Below are 20,233 nucleotides of genomic sequence, written 5' to 3'. Positions count from 1 at the left end.
AGATATATTCTAGTCCTTATGGACTAGGTAGCGCTGTTTTTAAAATTAAATATACTAAACTTTTTCTGAAAACTATCTGGCAATCTATCACGCTATCTCATTTAAATATTTTCCTGTGTAATTTTATCTTCATTTCCTCAGATCATTTGTGATACATAATGGTGACGGTACTTGCGAGGAAGTGATTTAAAGTGTCTTTAAATCTACATACTTTTGCTTTAGACCGACAAATATAACAATATTCTTAATAGCACATAAAGGTTGAGAAATACCACAAAGGTAGATGAGACTGTTTTCGTATTTGCAGCATGAGTTGATTAAAGAAAGGCTTGCTCAGTTTACAAGGTACTGTTCACCACCTCAGCACGTCCCAAAACTTTTAATAGCTAGTTGCACATTTTAAGTGTAAATTAGGCATTGGGATAACAAAATGATACCTCTTCATTTAATTTATAACGTGATTACAATATTCCATCTTATTGACCACGGAGTATTGCTTATCCTTCATGTTTTTATGGATTCTAGACACCGTCTATTTCACAAAAACAAACTGACTGATTCATTTTGCGTTTTCAGAGCAGTATAACTTAGTAGGACAGATCGCAAATTATCTCAACATTAGTGAAATAAGCTTCTAAAGCCTTATAATGCGGACTGTGTTCTTGAGGTAAAAACTAATTTCTAAACTTTGCATAACAATATTGTCAGCGTTTCCTTTATTTGAGTTGGTTATCTGTGCTAAGATTACGCACATTTGATTTCTGTATTTCGTGGTTGCACTATTAGAGAAAGACCAAAGAACGGCAGTCAAAGTTAAACTATGTTAAAATAACCGTCTTTCAATGTTTATCTCTTTAAAAGAGCTCGCAAAGTTTGCACGGTGCTCAAAATATCTCCATCTTACAACTGTGCATGCGTTTTATTTTGGCAAAACTATTTGGCAAGAAATAAACCCAATTTAGAATTAAACTATTTTGCAATGACGCAAAGGTTATTTATTTCTCCAAGGAATGCCGCTTCAAGACTTGTGTGCGTTCTGCAACATTCGTGGATGCTGCTTGATGAGAGCTTTAACAAATAAACCTGAGCAATGATCAATGAAAGAGAGCTTTTATTTCCGTAGTTCAGATAGTAAGTAAACCAAAGCTAACTTATCTGTATGAGAAAACATTTTGTTGTTAATGTTATTTTTGGCGCTGTCTTTGAATCGCAGCAATTTTTTTAAGTCTGGAAAAGCCAACATATTTTTTGTATCCATTTGTTTTTTTAATCAAGTAGTTGTTTGCGACCTGGGAATATATATTTAGTTTCGTGGGTCGCATCGAACTGGAAGTAGACTTCAAAAAAAAGTAAAAGCATCATAAATAATGCCACATTTGCAGCCCAAGATCGCGCTTTCTGCAAAGCACAGTTCGTCAACACCGGGCTCCCGCTGGGCATTGCCCTTTAAACGCAGTGACCGGGTTAGAGGAGGTGAGAGAAGTGCGGGACTTTTCACACTCGCCCATTGGGGGAGAACGATTCGAGCCCGCCCCTCTTGCGCGCCCCCTTGATTGATTCGGTGACTACCCAATAGAGAGGGAGGAGTGTGGCGAATGTTTGTTCACGTGATCGCAAGGCCGGGCCAATGAGGAGGGTGGGAGGGATGCCGAATGCCTCCAACGTGGGTCCGCGGCTGGGAAGCACGAGCCGTTTAATATTAACGAGGCAGTTTTCCACTGCGGTCAGCTCCTGTGTCGGCTGCCCTGGGTCTAGTGAGATCCCTTGTCTTTCGGTCGTTGGAAGCCGGGGCTGGAAGCTCGCTGCGTTCAGTCAGTCGACGGATCGGCGGGCAGACGAGCTGACTGACTGACGGACCGACCGGCGAGGGCTGGCGGTGTCGTTGTTTTGGTTCGTTCCTTTCCCTCAAGCCGCGGCCCGCCTGTGCTCCAAGATGGCGGCGCTGGAGGTGCGGCGCTGCCTGGCGGCGCTGCTCTTGGTGCTGGCCTATTCGGCCCCGCCGCCCGTGTCGTGCGCCGGACTGGGACGAGGGAGGGTCGGTTCCGTTACCCGGAGCCCCGCGGCCTCGCCGTGCATTTCAGGCTGTACGTGCAGCGGGCAGCAGTTGGACTGCAGCAAGCAGGCCTGGACTCGCATTCCCCGTCAGCTGCCTGCCTGGGTCGTCTACCTGTAAGTACCCCCGCCGAGGAGTTTGATCTGTTTGTTGCAAGGAGCTGTCAGGGAATGGACCAGGACCGCGACCTACCAGCGTCACCCCGACCACTGAGGGCAAATAAAGCGTCATGGCTTTTATCACAGCTTCTAAATCGCACCGATCGCAGCCAAGTAAACTCGTTCCAACTTTTTACCTATTTAAAAATCCTACAGTATGGAACTAAAATATGTATTGTAATGCTCCTCCGCTTTAAATATGTATAGCTATCCCGGGATTGTAATTTTTCAACCGCTTTCGTGTTGTGCACAGATACATTTTGATGCATGTAGAATTGCGGAGAGGTAACTAACTTGTGGACGCGACTTTATGGCACTGGTTTGTGTCCCCCTCTGGAATTATTTGCACATTAGAATGACGGACAAGAGTTTTAGCATTGGGATCCATGAATAAGGGTTTTTGAGAAAGGATCGATGCACATTGTCAGAAATGTCCAGTCCGAATTCCTACACTCTGCGCAAGTTTCTATTTAGGGTATCCTTGAAAGAGTAAAACAATTTTTAACGTTCTTTGACCACGATCTTCCAATTGATCGATTTATTTGTACTTTCTCGAGTTTGGATTATTCAAGCTGATCGTCGTGTGAGATGTGTGAGACTTGGTTTGGGGGGGGGGGGGTGGTGGGCTGTTAAGGAACTTCAGTTTTGCTCAGTACACAGTGCGTAGTTTGAGACTAAAACAGGTGGCCGAGGCAAATCTGATATTTAAGGGAAAGGGACCGATTTTTACGAACGCGAATTTTAGTATGTTTCGATAGGGAACCTTTTGTCATCGATAAATAGAAGAAATTCAGACGGCGTATCGCGCTATCAACCTATTTTTCGGAAGTTTTAGATGCCGTAAATAACTGGACATTCTTGGGTCGTTATTGGGGTACCTTAGTTAAAGTTTGACTTTGTATTGAAGCATCTCCGCTTGCACTTTCTCATGAATTGACTCTCGGGCTATAACGGGCTAAACGTTTGGATCGCTAATCCCATAATTTAAGTAATTAGGCAGCTCGCTGTGTTTTTGTTTTTGTAGTTTTTAGAGATTGTTCGGCGCATTGTCACTGGGACGTAGTTCTCATTCACTTACTTGTTTGCCCAGAGATGCTGATTGGCAGCATGCCTGCTTTCCAGTTCGGTGTCCATATGGTCTGAATGTCCTTCGTTTTGCGATTTTTTTCAATTTAGTTGAGAGTGGTGGAGAAATGAAATTAATGTCCGAGCTAAAATGCATGAAATTAAATTTTCATTTATACCTAAAGGTATATTTGATGCTTATTGTTTATATATAACGATGGATCAATCGTTCTTTCTTGGTGTCCCCAGTGCTATAACTAACTTAATTTGTTAGGTTTCAGTTTTTTGGGGGTTGAACTGTATAGTTTAAGTATTTTTGTTGTCGTCTTTGATTAAATCTTATCTGTATTGTTGTCCATGTAATCAGTTTAGAACTTTTTAAAACTTTGGCAGGTTTTGGATAACTGTAAGAAAAAATAGAAAAAGCTGGGAATACTATAGCATCAGGCACTTTTTTTTCTTGTTTTCGATCATTGTTTAACAGATGCTGTCTGATGTGCTGAACATTCACAGCACTTTAAAGAGAGAGTTTTCTGCTTCCTAATAATATTTATTTAAAACGTTTTTTTCATAAATGTATTAATTAATATAACTTGGCTGAACTGACGAGGAAAATGGTAGCTCCATTTCAGATTTTTTAAGTTTGCTGATCTTGGATTGAGTGTTATTAGAATTGGTCTCTCTTTTGCAAGGATGGGAGTATAGCCAGGATTCCAACTCTTGTTGGTCAATGACCCCTGCTGGAAATGTTTTTTGGATTTTGGATGACAGTAAGGTTTGTTGTGATTTCACAGTCACATAACCCTTTGACACTCGTCGTTGAGCCTTACTTATGTATCATAGCTACTTCATTGAACTATAGAAAGGTATCTTTTGGTACACTGTTACAACAGTCAATGATGATTCAAAAGATTAGTTAAGCATCAAGATTTACAAGTTTTAATACTTGGTGCCCAATTTCTGTCATAAAATGATCATAGTATATGATAACTTAAGTTGCCCAGGACTATGTAAATTTTGATGGTCAAAACTTTGCAGTTTATTTCATTTTTTTGTATCCACGTAGCATTTGGAAAGTTGTAGTTTATTGAGAACAAAATATCTAAGTGTTCAGAACTTTTAAGATTGTGTTTTTTTTTCTCTTGCTAGCTTGCATTTTAAATTCTTTTGATTGGTACTGAAATGTTAAAGAGCACTTTTGGCTTGCATTTCTTTTAGAATGAATAACGTGATCTCTCAGATCAATGCTGAGTTAGATCAAATCGATCTGCCTTGTGTCTTTAAGGAACTGAGTTTGAATTGTATAATTTAACAATGTTCCATTGAAATTATGTAATTGTTTCATGTAATCTCATTTTGTGCAAATTATTTCTAGGTGAATTGTGTCAAAGTGAGGCATTGCTGTCAAATTACAGTCTGAATATAAAAGCTTGCCAAATGTGCCATTACAGAACCTAATTTTGCATTACCAATGAGATTAACTATTTTAGCAAAAATCAAGTACTGTAGTGGTCATTATTCTTCAAATCTGATAAGACATTCAGTACTTTCAAGTTGCACATATTGATTTCCGAAAGAAAATGTTAACGCACTTCTGAAAGAACTTTGTAAAAATAGAAACCAAGTCTATTGCAATTTGTTTTCAGTCATTTGCAACTGACCTGAAAATTGGATTGTGACATTTGGTTTTTCCCTGTCCTTAGTTCTTCAGGATATTGGCATGAGTTTATCATCAAAATTCTGATTATTGGCATGAGTTGACTATATCTATCAGTTGGTGCCTTCCGATTTCTATACATTTTAATTTTAAGCATTTTTTTAGAAAAACATTTAGGTTTTTAAGGCTAGTTCTGTATTGCAAGTTGAATGTATTTTGATGTTCTTGGTTTGTCGGTTCATTAATATTACCTCTGCCATGAGTGCATCTATGCATTCTCAGTTTTCCTAATTGAAGATATCTCTCGTTCAAGATTAGAACATGATTTTTGTTCATATTTGCTGAAGAACATCTTGTAATTTTAGAAGTGTCAAAATAATTATTTTTCTAGTTTGAGTTTGCATATATCTTTTTTAAAAAATTTAAGATTAGATCATTTCTAAATGTGACTTCTTTTCTTCAGTTTGTCACCTTTGTCGTTTATCACTGGTTGCTCGAACACAAAATAGCACGAGGCACTTGATGTCCACTGCTATTGCTAGATTGAGGTAAAGCTAAAATTGAGATTTAAACACAAATCATTGTGAGGCACAACTAACACTTTTTTCATTAAGTCATTTTTGAGTGATCTCAAATATATTGCAACAATTACGAACATTCATAGTTTGTGGTATTTTAATAAAGGGGTTTCATAGAGGTAAATTGAGACTGATTACATTTTTTGTTTTGGGATTCCATAAAGGACTTGAAGATTGAAAATAATTTAAAAACTTTGTTGTTGTTATTATAACTTCATAACTCTTATTGTTGTATTTAAAATCAGGGATTCTCTGTGGTATTTATGCATGCTGTGATTCTGTTACTCAGGTGGCACTGTGTGCTTTGAGGCTAAAAGTCTTGCATTGACTCTGAAATACTTCTACCTAATAATCTGGCCTACTGAGCAAAAGTTGTACACCAATCAGTCTCACTGCCCTGTCCTTCTGTGTTTTGTAAAGTTTACCCTGCTGGCTTTTGAACATCAGTATTGGATTATTTTGCATCATGCTTTCAGCTTGTGCATTACAGATCTACATAATTAAGTGCATTTTGTTTTAAAACATTTTTCAGGATGTTTGATCCTTTAGTAATGGAGAGGAGATGTTTTGTATAATAGTGTAAATTTTGATTAAATTGACATTCTTTGATCATATTCCACAATACTGAAAGCTTGTACAAAGTTGAAATTCTGTGTTTTGTAGTTAAGCTCATTTTTAGATTAATTGTGGTGGGGATTTTATTTGCCAGATATTGAAATGTGTTGATGATAAATTCATTACTTTTTCCTAGAATTGCATAAACTTTATGGAATACTTGAGATCCTTCTAATGGCAATTGCTGGTTTATTTTAAAATAAATTTGTATAATTCCCTGTGTGTATCAGATCAGAAACTAATAAGCAATTGTCTTAAAATAGAAGGGTGAACTACTCATCCTTGGCCAGTTTTGACATGAAAACCCTTTATGCTGTTACGTGGGATAGATCTACACAGTGGATCTGGCAGCTCAAAGCTGGTGATCCTGAAGCGTTGATCACAAGACAAGGGAGCAGAAGTAGGCCATTCAGCCCATTGAGTCTGCTCCAAAGAAAAGGGGAAAAAAAGAGAAATGGGGGGGGGGCAATGAAAAAAAAACTATTCTAACCCTAATTTCTGGCCTTATCCCCGTATCCCTTGATACTTTGACTAATTAGATATCTATCTATCTTATCTCCTCCTCAAACGCCTCCAGTGATCTAGCCTCCACTGCTGTACGAAGGAATTCCATAAATTCACTACCCTCTGGCTAAAGAAATTTCTCCTCATCTCTGCTATAAACCTGTACCTTCTAATTCTAAGATTGTGCCCTCTGGTCCTGGACTCACCCACCAAGGGAAACAGCTTGGCCATATCTACTCTGTCCAGTCCCTTCAACATTTTAAATGTTTCTGTGAGGTCCCCTCTCATTCTTCTGTACTCCAGTGAGTACAGTCCAAGAGCCAACAAACACTCATCATATGTAAGCCCTTCCATTCCTGGAATCATCCTCGTAAATCTCCTCTGAACCCTCTCCAACATCAGCACATCTTTCCTAAGATATGGGGCCCAAAACTGTACACAGTATTCCAAATGAGGCCTCACTAGTGCCCCGTAGAGCCTCATCAACACTTCCTTACTTTTATACACTATACCTCTCGAAATGAATGCCAACATAGCATTCGCTTTCTTTACCACCGATCCGACCTGGTGGTTAACCTTTAGGGTATCCTGCACGAGTACCCCCAAGTCCCTTTGTACTTCTGTACTTTGAATTTTCTCCCCTTCTAGATAATAATCTGCCCGTTTATTTCTGTTTCCAAAGTATACAACTGCACGTTTTTCAACATTAAATCTCATCTGCCATTTCCTTGCCCATTCTCCTAAACTATCTAGGTCCCTCTGCAACCTATCTGTCTCCTCAATACTCTCTACTCCTCCACCTATCTTGGTGTCATCCGTAAACTTAGCCGCAAAACCATTTACTCCATCATCCAAATCGTTAATGTACAGGGTAAAAAGAAGTGGCCCCAACACCGACCCCTGCGGAACACCACTAGTAACCGGTAGCCAACCAGAACAGGATCCTTTTATTCCCACCCTTTGCTTTCTGCCAACCAGCCAATGCTCCACCCATTCTGTTATCCTACCTGTAATTCCATGACCTCTCATCTTATTAATCAGTCTCTTGTGCGGCACCTTGTCGAAGGCCTTTTGAAAGTCTAAATACACAACATCTACCGCCTCTCCCTTATCCACCCTACCTGAGATTTCTTCAAAAGACTCCAATAGGTTGGTCAGGCAGGATCTTCCCTTCATGAAACCATGTTGGCTTGGACCTATCTTGCCTTGCACCTCTAAGTATTCCATAACCTCATCCTTGAGGATCGATTCTAATAACTTTCCCACCACCGATGTCAGACTAATAGGTCTGTAATTTCCTTTATGCTGCCTCCCACCTTTCTTACACAGTGGACCATTAGTAACAGCAAAAATGTACACAATTGCAGTCTTTAACCTCATGGCCCAGCATAGACTCCACTTTCCTATTACAATGTTATCAAGCTGACGTATCGACCTTGTTTCAATGAGAAGTACAGAAGGACATGCCAGCAGCAACAGTAGGTATACTGAAAATAGGGTATTAATTTGTTGAATCTGCAACACAGGACTATGTGTATGCTAAACAGCAAAAAAAATAAGTAAGCAATAGAAAGCTAAATGATCTTGCAACCCATGGATCAAATCAAAGCTCTGAAGTCTGGCCCAACCATCTTCAGCTGCTTTATCATTTGCTTTCTTTGCATCATAAAATCAGAAGTAGAGATATTTGCTGATGATTGCACAAGGTTCAATTCGACTTGTAACTCCTTGGCAAATGAAGCACTCCATGCTTGCATGCAGCAAGGCCTAGACAACATTTGGGCATAGTCTGATGAGGGGCAGGTAATGCTCACACTGTAAAAATGTCAAGGATTGACTATATCCATCAAGAGAGGGTCTGATCACCCAGCCTTGATCTGCATTGGCACTTGCTTTGCATCAACTTCCTGTGGGTCACCATTGTCCAGAACTTAACTGGACCAGGTATATAAATACTATTACTACAAGAGCAGATCAGGGGCTGGGTCCAGAGTGCAGCCAGATCCAGACTAAGGACCAGGTGTGTGCACAAATTTAGGGTTGGGGTCTGGAACCCCAGGATCAGGATTGTGGGTAGGTTTGTAGCAGGAGGTGGGCTCAAGTGCTTGCATGTTTCTCACTCCCTTTGGATTTGCTGGAGTTACTGGGAATTTGATTATGTTGCAGTGCAACGTGTACAAAAAAAAGAGTGAAATAAAACAGTTTGGGTGTTACTTCAGTAGTCCATTCTGGCACTACCAAAGTCCCAAGGATGCCAGATTATCAGAGAATTACTATTGATTTTGTTTCATAGGATGTAAGGTGCCATTGAACTTCCACTTTTGAAGCTGAACGTGGGGATTCAGATTAATTGACTGCCTTGCTGACCAATCCATGATAAGGAAGGGATCAGATATGAAAGTATTGAACTCTTCAATCAGACAGCAAAAAAAGAACATATAACTAAATAATATATGCTTTTGTCAGCAAAATCTGGGGAAAGCTTGAAACCTAGCATGATGAAAAGGTTTATCACCATAGCTGGTCAGAATCATGGGGTGGGGGGAGGAAAAAAGGCAAATATTTAGTTCACTGTCAGGGCAATAGTGGTAGATTAAGGTGCAGATGGATAAATATTTGAAAAATCAAGGAATTGAGGGTAATGGGGAACTGGCATAGAAGAGGAGTTGAGGCCATCCTAGATCAGCCATGATCCTATTGAATGATGTAGCAGGTTTGAGGGGCTAAGTGGCTGACTTCTTGTATTTTGTGTTCTTAGATTTTATTTACTATAATACAATAATAATTGCTGAAATAAGATTAAAATGGAATAAATTTACAGTTACTGATGTTATACAGTCAATAAGAGTGGTTATTTTGAACTCAACTGATTGTGAACAATTAATGTCAATGGTTGAGTTGCAATGTTGTCTATAGCATTTGTGGGTGTCTCCTTTGCTAGAGCTGCCATGTGTTTAATGTGCAGTAGTAGCAGCAGCACAGAGAGCAATTTAGGGCAAAGGCACAGACAATTATGCTATTATACCGCTGAATATCATGCTTACTTGTTTACCTCAATATACATAATGGTTATCTATGATTTTAGTATTCCCATGTTGGCAGTTGTGCTTGTTATTTAGCCACAAGTAAGGTTGGTATGAAACTGTACCCACTTGTATTAATTCTGTGTAGCAACCATTTACCACCTCTCACTATGCAATTTCTTTTAGTAAAATTTGGAATTCTGGCATGAATTTTTCAGGCACAGTACAGTATTTGCTCAATTTATGAATTCTCACTGCTGTGCCATTGACCCTTCTAGGTTCTTGTTTTAATTTGCAAAGCTTTTTTGTTATAATGAATAGCATACCACTTTTGGAGCATAGGAATATGGTGTAATGCATTTGTTGCATTGCAGTATATTCCTATGCACTGAGAGTGACCTTTTTGATTTTGTAAAGTTCAGCATAATGCAATGTTTTCCAGGAACACATCCCTTTTTATAAATCAAGGAAAGGCTGTGCATCCTCGTGGAACATCTCCTTTGTCCAGCAGTGCAAGAAATACTTCATCAAAGGCATTTCGGCAGATGCTTTATTAATTTTCTCCAATTTGAATTTTTAGTATTTCTGAATGCTACCCTGATTGAACATTTTGAGTGCTGAGTCTGCTAAGAACCTTGTATCTTCATCAATTAGCTTTGTGGGAAGTATGTATTTTGTCGCTCATACCTCAACTCTATCCTATTTCCCCTTGTTGAGTCTTCCCACATACATCGGGGACACCTCTCATGCCGTCTGCCATTTTGACAACTTCCGATTCCCTGGCACCCATCACCTCATTTTCACAATGGACGTCCAGACTTCATACACTTCTATCCCCTATTGGGAAGGTCTTGGCCCTCTTTCTTTCTGGAGGAACAAACAATCTGCTGGAGGAAATCAGCAGATCGAGCAGCATCTGTGGGGAGAGGGGAGAAGGAGTGGTTGATATTTCGGGTTGGAACAATGATCCAACCAGCTCCCCTCTATGATGAGATGGACTCTTGACCTCACAATCTACCTTGTTTGACTTTGCACCTTATTGTCTACCTGCAATGCACTTCCCTGTAACTGTGACACTTTACTCTGTATTCTGTTACTGTTTTTACCCTGTACTTCCTCAACGCACTGTGTACTACCTCAATGCCCCAATGAATTGATCTGTACGAACGGTATGCAAGACAAGTTTTTCACTGCACCTCGGTACAAGTGACAATAATAAACCAATACCAGTACCAATGCTCTCATCTGTCTGGCAGAACGTGTTCTAACCTTGAACAACTTTTCTCTCTCGATTCCTCTCATTTTCTACAAATCAAAGCTGTAGCCATGGGCACTTGCATGGGCTCTAGCCAGGCCTGCCTTTTGCAGGGTTTTGACCTGAAATATCGACCACTCCTTTTCCCACCCCCACCCCCCCCACCACCACAGATCCCACAGATGCTGCTCGACCTGCTGATTTCATCCAGCAGATTGTTTGTTCCTCCAGATTCCAACAGCTGCAGTCTCGTCTCCTGTCTTTTTGTTGGCCATGTGGAACAGTCCTTGTTCCAAACCTATTCTGATACCATGCCCCAACACTTTTTCTGCTACATTGAAGACTACATTGGCGCTGCCACCTTCACTCGCGTAGAACTCGTCAATTTTTTAACATTCTTTACAAATCTTCACTGTGCCCTCAAATTCACTTGGACCATGTTTTTTTTGACACCTCTCTCACTTTTCAGGATCTTTCTGTCTCCATCTCAGGAGACAAACTTTACTGACATTTACTCTAAACCCACTGACTCCCACTGCTACTTGGACTACACCAACTCCCATCTAATCTCTTGTAAGAAGTCCATCCCTTTTCGGTTTCTATGTTACTGCCACATCTCAAGATGCGGCTTTCAGCTTCAGAACATCTGAAATGTCCTTCTCCTTCAGGAAAAGTGGCTTCTTGTGTAATGTGATTGATGGAGCCCTCACTCTAATTTCCCCCATTTGCTGAACTTCTGCTTTTAACCACCCCCCCCCCCCCCCCAGAAGACAGCACAGTTGCATGCCATTTCAACTCCCCTTCCCATTCCCACGCTAACCTGTCAGTCCTCTGCCTTCTCCACTGCCATGGTCAGGCCAAATGCAAATTAGAAGGACAGCATCTCATGATCCACCTGGGTAATCTACTGAGTTTCCTCCTTCATTTGCATTGGCCCTAGTTTTGAATTCCATGCAAATTTAACCTATTTATTGATACAAGTCAGAAATTGTAAAATGGTCCGAATTCTATTTTCAGTGTCATCTTGGCACTGTTATGCATGTTTTTGAAAGATGTAAATTCTTGCCTGTTCCTCAGTTATTCACTAACCATTGCTAAGGTTCCTGATGTCATGGACATTATGACACAGTAAGAGGCCATTCAGCCTATTGAGTATATGCCAGGAACTGTTTAGTTGATTACTTGGGACTTGAGCCCTTCCTCAAAATTTGACCCTGGCATTATCTCTTTTCAAATACCAACATTTATTATTATGTTGTTTATCTGTAAGCATAATACTTGAATTATCTTGTAATTTAATATTGTGACTTTAAGGCACTTGAAGCATGTAGTAACAAGTGTTATGTTTCTTAATTATCTGTTTATCTGATCATCAGCTGCAATGGTATGAGGCCAACTTTTAATGGAGTTTGTCAAGTGGTTGCACTTTGTCAGCAATGTGATAAGGTCATTCTGTGTTACTCTACAAATGTGTTTTTTCTCATGTATGTATAATTTTTACAAAGCAAATAATTAATGGTGTAAGAAAACTATATTCTGAAGCAAATAATTAGCAACTTGTTTTTACATTAACCATTAATGGTTCTGCCTTAACCATGCAGAACTAGTATTCATAATTACATCTCCACTCACAATTGTTTCTGTAATCAGCTTGGTGCACATCAGATGAAGGAAGGATGAGAATGTTCCTAGAACAAACTTTCCTTCCAGAGCTTGGAATAGAGTATCTGTTCAACATTTAATAATGGGACACTGTCAGTTTATCTGATTTGTGCTGCTGGCTCCTTTAATAGTGATGTTAATTGTATATATTTTCTTGTCTTTTTTAATCAGTATATGTTTTAAGTTGTGCAATTTTTTTTGGAACAAAAGTCTTTGTCATCCAATGTAGGGAATTGTTTGGAAGTGTTTATCTTTCACCGTATATGCAATTAAATTTGGTATATTCTTGCTTTTCTGTAACTTTCTTTTTTTGTGTGGTTGGGTCACTTTTTGGTCTCCTGTGTTGTAACGCAGCTACGCTGTGAAGGTTTCTTGAAATTACTGTGCTAGTTTTATAACATTTTTGTCAGTGTAAGTTGTTGCTACTTTCAAGGCTAATTTGCCCTTGCTTCTAGTGTTTGTAAATACAGAACAAGGGTTTCCTCTTCAGGAAATTGGTTTGTTGATAATCTGATGTGATAGGAAGCAATAGCAGGAGCTCTTGTGGATTGTATGTGCTTTCGATTGTGAGTTTACTCTAAACTGTTATAAAATAGTTTAAAAGGTGACTGATTCTAGTTAATCTTTGTGAATGTTTGCTATGATGGTATGCACAGCTCTGCTGTGATTATTTTGAAGTAACTTTATAGACAACATAGGTATTCAAAGTGATGTAGGGTGAAGATAAATCAAAAGGAAGCACAACACATTTTTGCAGGACTAGGTATGATTTTTAGAATTGCTTGTAATTTCTCAATACCAACATTTGGCCAATTTCTATTTTCAGTAATGCTTCAAACCGTGATCTATTTTTCACACTCATTTACATAGCAACGTTTAATTTTTTTTTGTCCAGGTTTTATACTTTCAGAAAATAATGTTCCAAGGCCTACTTTTAAATATTACCAGTACTGAAAATATATTAATGTATTGTTATGATTTTTTGCTTTGAATATTGTATAAAACAAACATAAATTTGTATGGGCAGTTTATACTGAAGCTCAATGTACATTTCGGTAAGTCGTGTGCAGAAAAGTTAGTCATCGGGTGTTCATCACTGATATATTGTAGTGTGTGCTTGAATTAGATGGTGTATGTCATTGCAACACACAAAGTGCTGGAGGAACTCAGCAGGTCAGGCAGCATCTATGGAGAGAAATAAACAGTCAATGTTTTGGGTCGAGACCCTTCTTCAGGACAGGAAAGGAAGGGGGCATAAACCAGAATAAGAGGGGAGGGGGAGGAGCACAGACAGGCAGGTGATAGGTGAGTCCAGGTGAGAGGGGGAAGGTAGGTGGAGGGGGCAGATGTAAGGAGGTGATGGGTAGAAGAGGCAAAGGGCTGAAGAAGGAATCTGGTAGGAGAGGGCAGTGGACCATGGAATAAAGGGAAGGAGATGGGGAATAGATGGGCAGGTCATGAGGGTGGGGGAAGGGGAAAGAGAAGGCGGGACCACAGGAATGAGGGAAAGTGGAGGGGGGTTGGTGGGGGGGAGGAAGAAAAACGGAGGGGTTACCGGAAGTTAGAGAAATCGATGTTGAAGCCGTCAGGTTGCGGACTATGAGGTGTTGTTCTTCCAACCTGCACGTGGCCTCATTGTGGCTGTAGAGGAGACCATGGATAGACATGTCAGTATGGGAATGGGATGCGGAACTGAAGTGGCTGGTCACCGGGAGATCTTTGTTTGAGGTGGACGGAGTGAAGGCGCTTGACAAAGCGGTTGCCCAATCTGCATCGGGTCTCACCAATGTAGAGGCAGGAGCACCGGATGCAATAAATGACACCCTTGGATTCACAGATGAAGTGCTGCTTCACCTGGAAGGACTGTCTACGGCCCTGAATGTTGGTGAAGGAGGAAGTGTAGGGACAGGTGTAGCACTTAGTACGGTTGCAGGGATAAGTGCTGGGAGGATCATCAGCAGGGACGGACGAATGGACAAGGGAGTCGCAGAGAGAGCGATCCTTGCAGGGAGGGGAAGATGTGCCTAGTGGTGGGATTCCATTGGAGGTGGTGGAAGGGAAACCCAGTTTACTGAAAAAGGAGGACATCTCAAATATCCTGGAGTGGAAAGCCTCATTATGGGAACAGTTGCGACAGAGGCAGAGGAACTGGGAGAAGGGAATGGCATCCTTGTAGGTGACTGGGTGGGAAGAAGTGTAGTCAAGGTAACTGTGGGAGTCAGTGGGTTTGTAAAAGATGTCTGTGGTTAATCTATCTCCGAGATGAAGACAGAAAGATCCAGAAAGGGGAGAGAGGTGTCGGAGATGGACCAATTAAACTTGAGGGCAGGGTGGAAGTTGGAGGCAAAGTTGATGAAATTGATGAGCTCAGCATGGGTGCAGGAAGCAGCCCCAATGCAGTCGTCACTGTAACGGAGAAAGAGTTGGGGAGTGTTACCAGTGTAGGCTTGGAACATGGACTGTTCCACGTAGCTGACAAAAAGGCAGGCATAGCTGGGGCACATATGGCTGCACCTTTTGTTTGGAGAAAGTGGGAGGATCTGAAAGGGAAGTTGTTGAGGGTGAGTACCACTTCTGCCAGATGGAGGAGGGTGGCGTTGGAGGGGAACAGGTTGGGTCTGTTTTTGAGAGAGAAGCAGAGAGCCTTAAGGCCTTCTTGATTGGGGATGGAAGTGTACAGGGATTCGACGTTGATGGTGAAAATGAGGCAGTCGGGGCCGGGGAACTGAAAGTGTTTGAAGTGATGGAGGGCATGCAAAGGTGACCACTTTGAGCACCTTCACTCTGTCCGCTGCAAAAGCAAGGATCTCCCGATGACCAGCCACTTTTCCTCCACATTCCACTCCCATGCTGACATGTCTATCCATAGCTGCCTCTACAGCCACGTTGAGGCCAGATGCAGGTTGGAGGAACAACACTTCATATTCTGCCTTGGTAGTCTCCAACCTGATGGTCTCAACATCGATTTCTCTAACTTCTGGTAACCCCCTCCCCTCTTCTCCCCTGTTGTTTTTTCTTTCCCCCCCTTTGTTTTTCCAGAGCCCCCACTTCTCTTACCCCCTTCCTCTGCCCTCATGACCTGCCGATCTGTTCCCCACCTCCTTCCCTTTATTCCATGATCCACTGCCCTCTCCTTCAGGATTCCTTCTTCTTCAGCCCTTTGCCTCTTCTAGCTATCACCTCTCAGCTTCTTGCATCTCCACCCTCCTACCTTTCTCCTCTCACATGGGCTTGCCTATCACCTGAACTCACCTATCCCCTGCCTGCATGTGCTTCTCCCCCTCCCTCTCCCCCAACCTTCTTATTCTGGCTTCTGCCCTTTTCCTTTCCAGTCCTGATGAAGGGTCTCAACCTGAAACGTCGACTGTTTATTTCTCTCCATAGATGCTGCTTGACCTGAGTTCCTTCAGCACTTTTTGTGTGTGTGTCTTCCTCCAGGTTCCATCATCTGCAGAATCTCTTGTGTCTCCAGTATATGTCTAAAAAAAAGTAACAGTTTTAAGATTCTTATGGTACCACAGTAGAATTCTGTTTACTAATATATCTGTAAGGTATGGCAAGAAATAATGAGTTGGATCATGTTGACAGCTGGCAGTGTTGAAAGTGACAAATATCCACATGTTCTAGATCTCTGCCTAGTAGTATGGAAGTTCAGAATGCACTGGAAGTAAGATGTGGGTGCATCTAAACTCACCATCTCCTGGACTCGATAAGGGCATTTTGTCAGTTAAATGCATTTTAAGTGTATTAATTATTAATCATTTAGTCAATTTTTAAATGTCAGTGCTCATCAGACATGTTTTAGAAGTTATGAAAATGCCTTGGTTTCTTTGCTGCTCATAGACTGCTACAGTTTGTGAGATGACCATAGCAGTAAAGCCAGTGGTGCATTGGGAGCCATGTGTTTGCAAAAGGTAAGGATCATCATGGGGCTGTCACAGGATGATGACTGTGATGTGAGCTTGTTTTGTCTCAGCCTGGTTTGTTCAATTTTTCTGTGTTCTCATTTGGTGCTGTGGTTTCAGTGGAAACCTGATTGGAGGAGAGTTAAATATGAAGTTGCAGGAAAGATGGGCCTGGTTTGGGATGCAACGGCATGTTCAAGAGGAGAGGGTGGAAGAAGAGGGAAAAATGATGTGAGGAGAGGGTTCATTCCTGAGGAAAGAGTATCGCTAACTTGATAGACAAGAATGGAAGCTTAATGATAATAAAGTGAGCTCTGAAATGTAAGTATGAGCAAAATGGAACTACCTGTCCTTGGAGGTCAGATTTGGCAAGGCCATTTAGTGACATGTTTTTTTGGAACAATTGGATTGGTTTATTATGTATAAATTTTTAACTTTCTAGTAACTGAGGATTGCAGCTGTATGGTAGTTGTATATGAAAACACGAATGCTGCTGGGTGATGTGCAGTGAGTGGAAAGGGTTGTAATGTGGAGGATGTAAAATAAAGTTTGTGATTTATGTATTGAAAACTCTTCATTCCATTTGACCAGTGGTGACTTTAGTTCCCATTTTCAGTGTTTTTGATGCTGTGTAGGAGACAAAACGGGCATCTGTCTAACTGTTACCAGTTTGTAAGAGCAGCTGTTCACTGAAAATTCTTTGTTTGACTCTAATTCACAACTACTATTGTTGGTCATTACTGAATACTCGAATTTCTGTAATTTTAGGGGAGCAACGAACGAAATATTCAGTTTTGCAATGATTCAAATTAAACTTGAGTGTTTTAGGCCTGTTGATAGAGACTTTGTGCTTGCTCTGTCAATCAGTAAGTTCATGGCTGATATTTTACCTCAGTGCTACTTTCTTGTACTAACCCTATATCCAAATCTATTCATCTGTCTTAAATGTATTAAGTGACTGAGCCTCAGCCCATATAAGTCGTGAATTCCAAAGATTTATTATCCTTTTTGGGTGAATAAATTTATTTGTCTCTTATTCATCTCAACTAGGGAAAACAACACCCTGCATCTACCCTGTCAAGTCCATCTATGGTTGAGACTGTTGTTCCCACATTGGCTTCATTTGCCACCTCAGAACTCTCAAAACTAGAGTGGAAGCAAGGTGTACTTGAGCTTGAGGGTCTACTTGAAAAGATGCATATGAGAGGATAGGTCTTTCACTCAACATGGAGCTATAAGTGCACTTTTTAATGAAAGGAACTCCGGGAGTGTACCTAACTTAAAGTGTTCAGGTCAACTGTAAATTGGAATAGAGCTGAAAAGATTTTGAGTTATCTCTGCTGTGCTCTATGTTATCAAGGTATGAGAGAGATTATTTTTGATTAATTCCGTCTTTTTTTTGACTAAATATGTGTTGCTCAGTATATTTTGTTTTTGTTCAGTAACAGATTGTGAATGTTGTTAGCATCGATCGTCCATCCCTAGTTGTTTCTGAATTGGGGAGGCCGTGGTCTAGAGTTGCATATGGGCCAAACCTGGTAAGGATGGTTGATTTCCTTCCCTGAAGGACATTAGTGAACTAAATGGATTTTTACCACAATCTGGTAAATTTCATGGCTACTGTTACTAGGACTAAAACGTTTAAGGAGATGGAAAGCCACGTGGCATGCTGTTAGGGCAACAACCTTTCCCTCAATGTCAGCAAAACAAAAGAGCTGGTCATTAACTTCACGAAGCAGGGCATAGCATGTGCCCCTGTAAATATCAATGGTGCTGATGTGGAGATGGTTGAGAGCTTGGTTACTAGATGTAAACATCACCAATAACTTGTCCTGGTCCAACCGTGTAGATGCCATGGCCAAGAAAGCACACCAGCGTCTCTCCTTCCTTTGAAGGCTAAGGAAATTTGGCATGTCCCCGTTGACCCTCGCCAATTTTTATTGAAAGCATGCTATCTGGATGCATCACAGCTTGGTATGGCAACTGCATGGCCAGGACCGCAAGAAATTGCAGAGATTTTTAGATACAGCTCTGTCCATAACGAAAACCAGCCTCCCCTCCATGGACCCTGTCTAAACTTGCTGCCTTGGAAAAGCAGCCGGCATAATCAAAGACCTCTCCCACCCTGGACATTCTCTCTTCTCCCCCCTTCCATTGGGCAGAAGCTACAAAAGCTTGAAAACTTGTACCACCAAGCTCAAAAACGGCTTCTATCTCACTGTCATTCACTCTTGAACGAACCTCTTGTATGTTGAAGATGAACTCGACTTCACAATCTACCTCATCGTGGCCCTTGCACTTTATTGTCCAACTGCACTGCACTTCCTCTGTAACTGTTACACTATATTCTGCATTCTGTTACTGCTTTTCCCTTGTACTACCTCAAAGTACTTAAATTTTTGAAATGATCTATATGGATGGTTTGCAAAACTAAGTTTTTCTCTGTATCTTGGTACATGTGACAATAATACACTTTTACGAATGCTTTTTTTTGGAAGGGTAAAGGAAATAAATTCTATAGAAATATACTTTATAAAAGGACTTGAAGCTTACCTGAACCATTGAAAAGACCACTTTAAACAAGGGCACTGTGCATTGACTGCTGTTATGAATCTGTGCACTGACTGCTGTTCTGAATCGGTGCACAAATGTTTGTTCGTGTGTGTGTTCAAAGTCTGCTCCGTGGTGCCTGGTCACCGATCATCTTGGATCTCTTTGCCTTTGGATGAAGGTCTTGTTATGTCAAGTCTGTGTGGTTAGCTGCTAGGCAATGGCTACTCCACATTAAAAGAACCCATGCGCAGGCATTTTTTTGCTCCACAGAACTGGAGTAGAAGCAAGTCATCCTCAAACCTGAGATCCTGCCAAAGAAAATGATTGGACCCTTAGTTTGAAATTTTTATGCATTTTAATTTTGAAAGCTACATTTGTGTGGATTTTACTAAAATCTGGTAATTTGTTAAATTATGCTAAACATTTCTGAATGCTTAAAGTAACCTAGAAAGGAAATGGAGTAGTTAGAACACTACTTAAAATTATTTACAATATATGTATTAGTTAATTTACAATGAAGGATAATTGAGTTAAATTGCTGTGCATCTGTTGATGAAATATTCATATCATAATGGAGGAATTTCTTGGCATTTTAAAAATACCCCATTTGCAAACATTTTCATACCTATACATTGTTACAACACAAAGACGACTTTTCAGCTCATTGGGTCTATGCCAGCTTCCAGGGGAACAATACCCTTCATCCCATTTCCCCTGCTTGTTACCTTTTAATGTATTCTCTGTTGCATCTTCCTATCAAATCCCATCTACTTGATTCTTTTTGCTATTGTTGATAATTAACTAGGTAATTAACCTCTCAGCACACCTTTTGGGATGTGGGCAGAAATTGGAACATCTAGCAGAAATCCTCATAGTTACAGGGGAAATGTGCATGCTCCACACTGATAGGATTGAACCTAGTTGCTGGAAGTGTGAGGCAGCAGTATGAACTGTGCTTCCCTAAATATTAACAACTTCGGGCAAAAGAAATTAGTGGACAAGGTCCTTTTGTTAAAGAGACATCATTTAATTTAATTTAAAATTCATTTGAGTTTTCACACCTTAGAATACGTAAAGCTGTTTCTACTTGAGGAAATTCAAAATTATTTATCAGCCAGAATGAGAGAGTGGAAACATATGCTAATGTATTAAGAGGCCAGCCCTCTTTGTTCATATAGCTTGTGCAAGCTCAAGCAAAGAGGCCA

The 20,233-nt window shown here is 40.6% G+C and overlaps 1 protein-coding gene across 4 annotated transcripts in view; it reads left to right on the top strand.

Annotated features, from left to right (window-relative positions):
- The first annotated feature begins 1,677 nt into the window (after nt 1-1,677).
- The window catches only part of lrig1 (leucine-rich repeats and immunoglobulin-like domains 1), a 76,533-nt gene continuing 57,977 nt past the window's right edge, over nt 1,678-20,233 (top strand). For all 4 annotated transcript variants that reach the window (XM_052017927.1, XM_052017926.1, XM_052017925.1 and 1 more), the window contains exon 1: nt 1,678-2,169. In XM_052017927.1, the coding sequence (XP_051873887.1) occupies nt 1,934-2,169 (236 nt within the window). In that variant the 5' untranslated portion in view covers nt 1,678-1,933. The remainder of the gene's footprint in view (nt 2,170-20,233) is intronic.

Source organism: Pristis pectinata, chromosome 6 (genome assembly GCF_009764475.1).
Source record: "Pristis pectinata isolate sPriPec2 chromosome 6, sPriPec2.1.pri, whole genome shotgun sequence".
In the NCBI taxonomy this organism is placed as follows: Eukaryota; Metazoa; Chordata; class Chondrichthyes; order Rhinopristiformes; family Pristidae; genus Pristis; species Pristis pectinata.
This window is presented reverse-complemented; position numbering and strand designations above follow the sequence as displayed.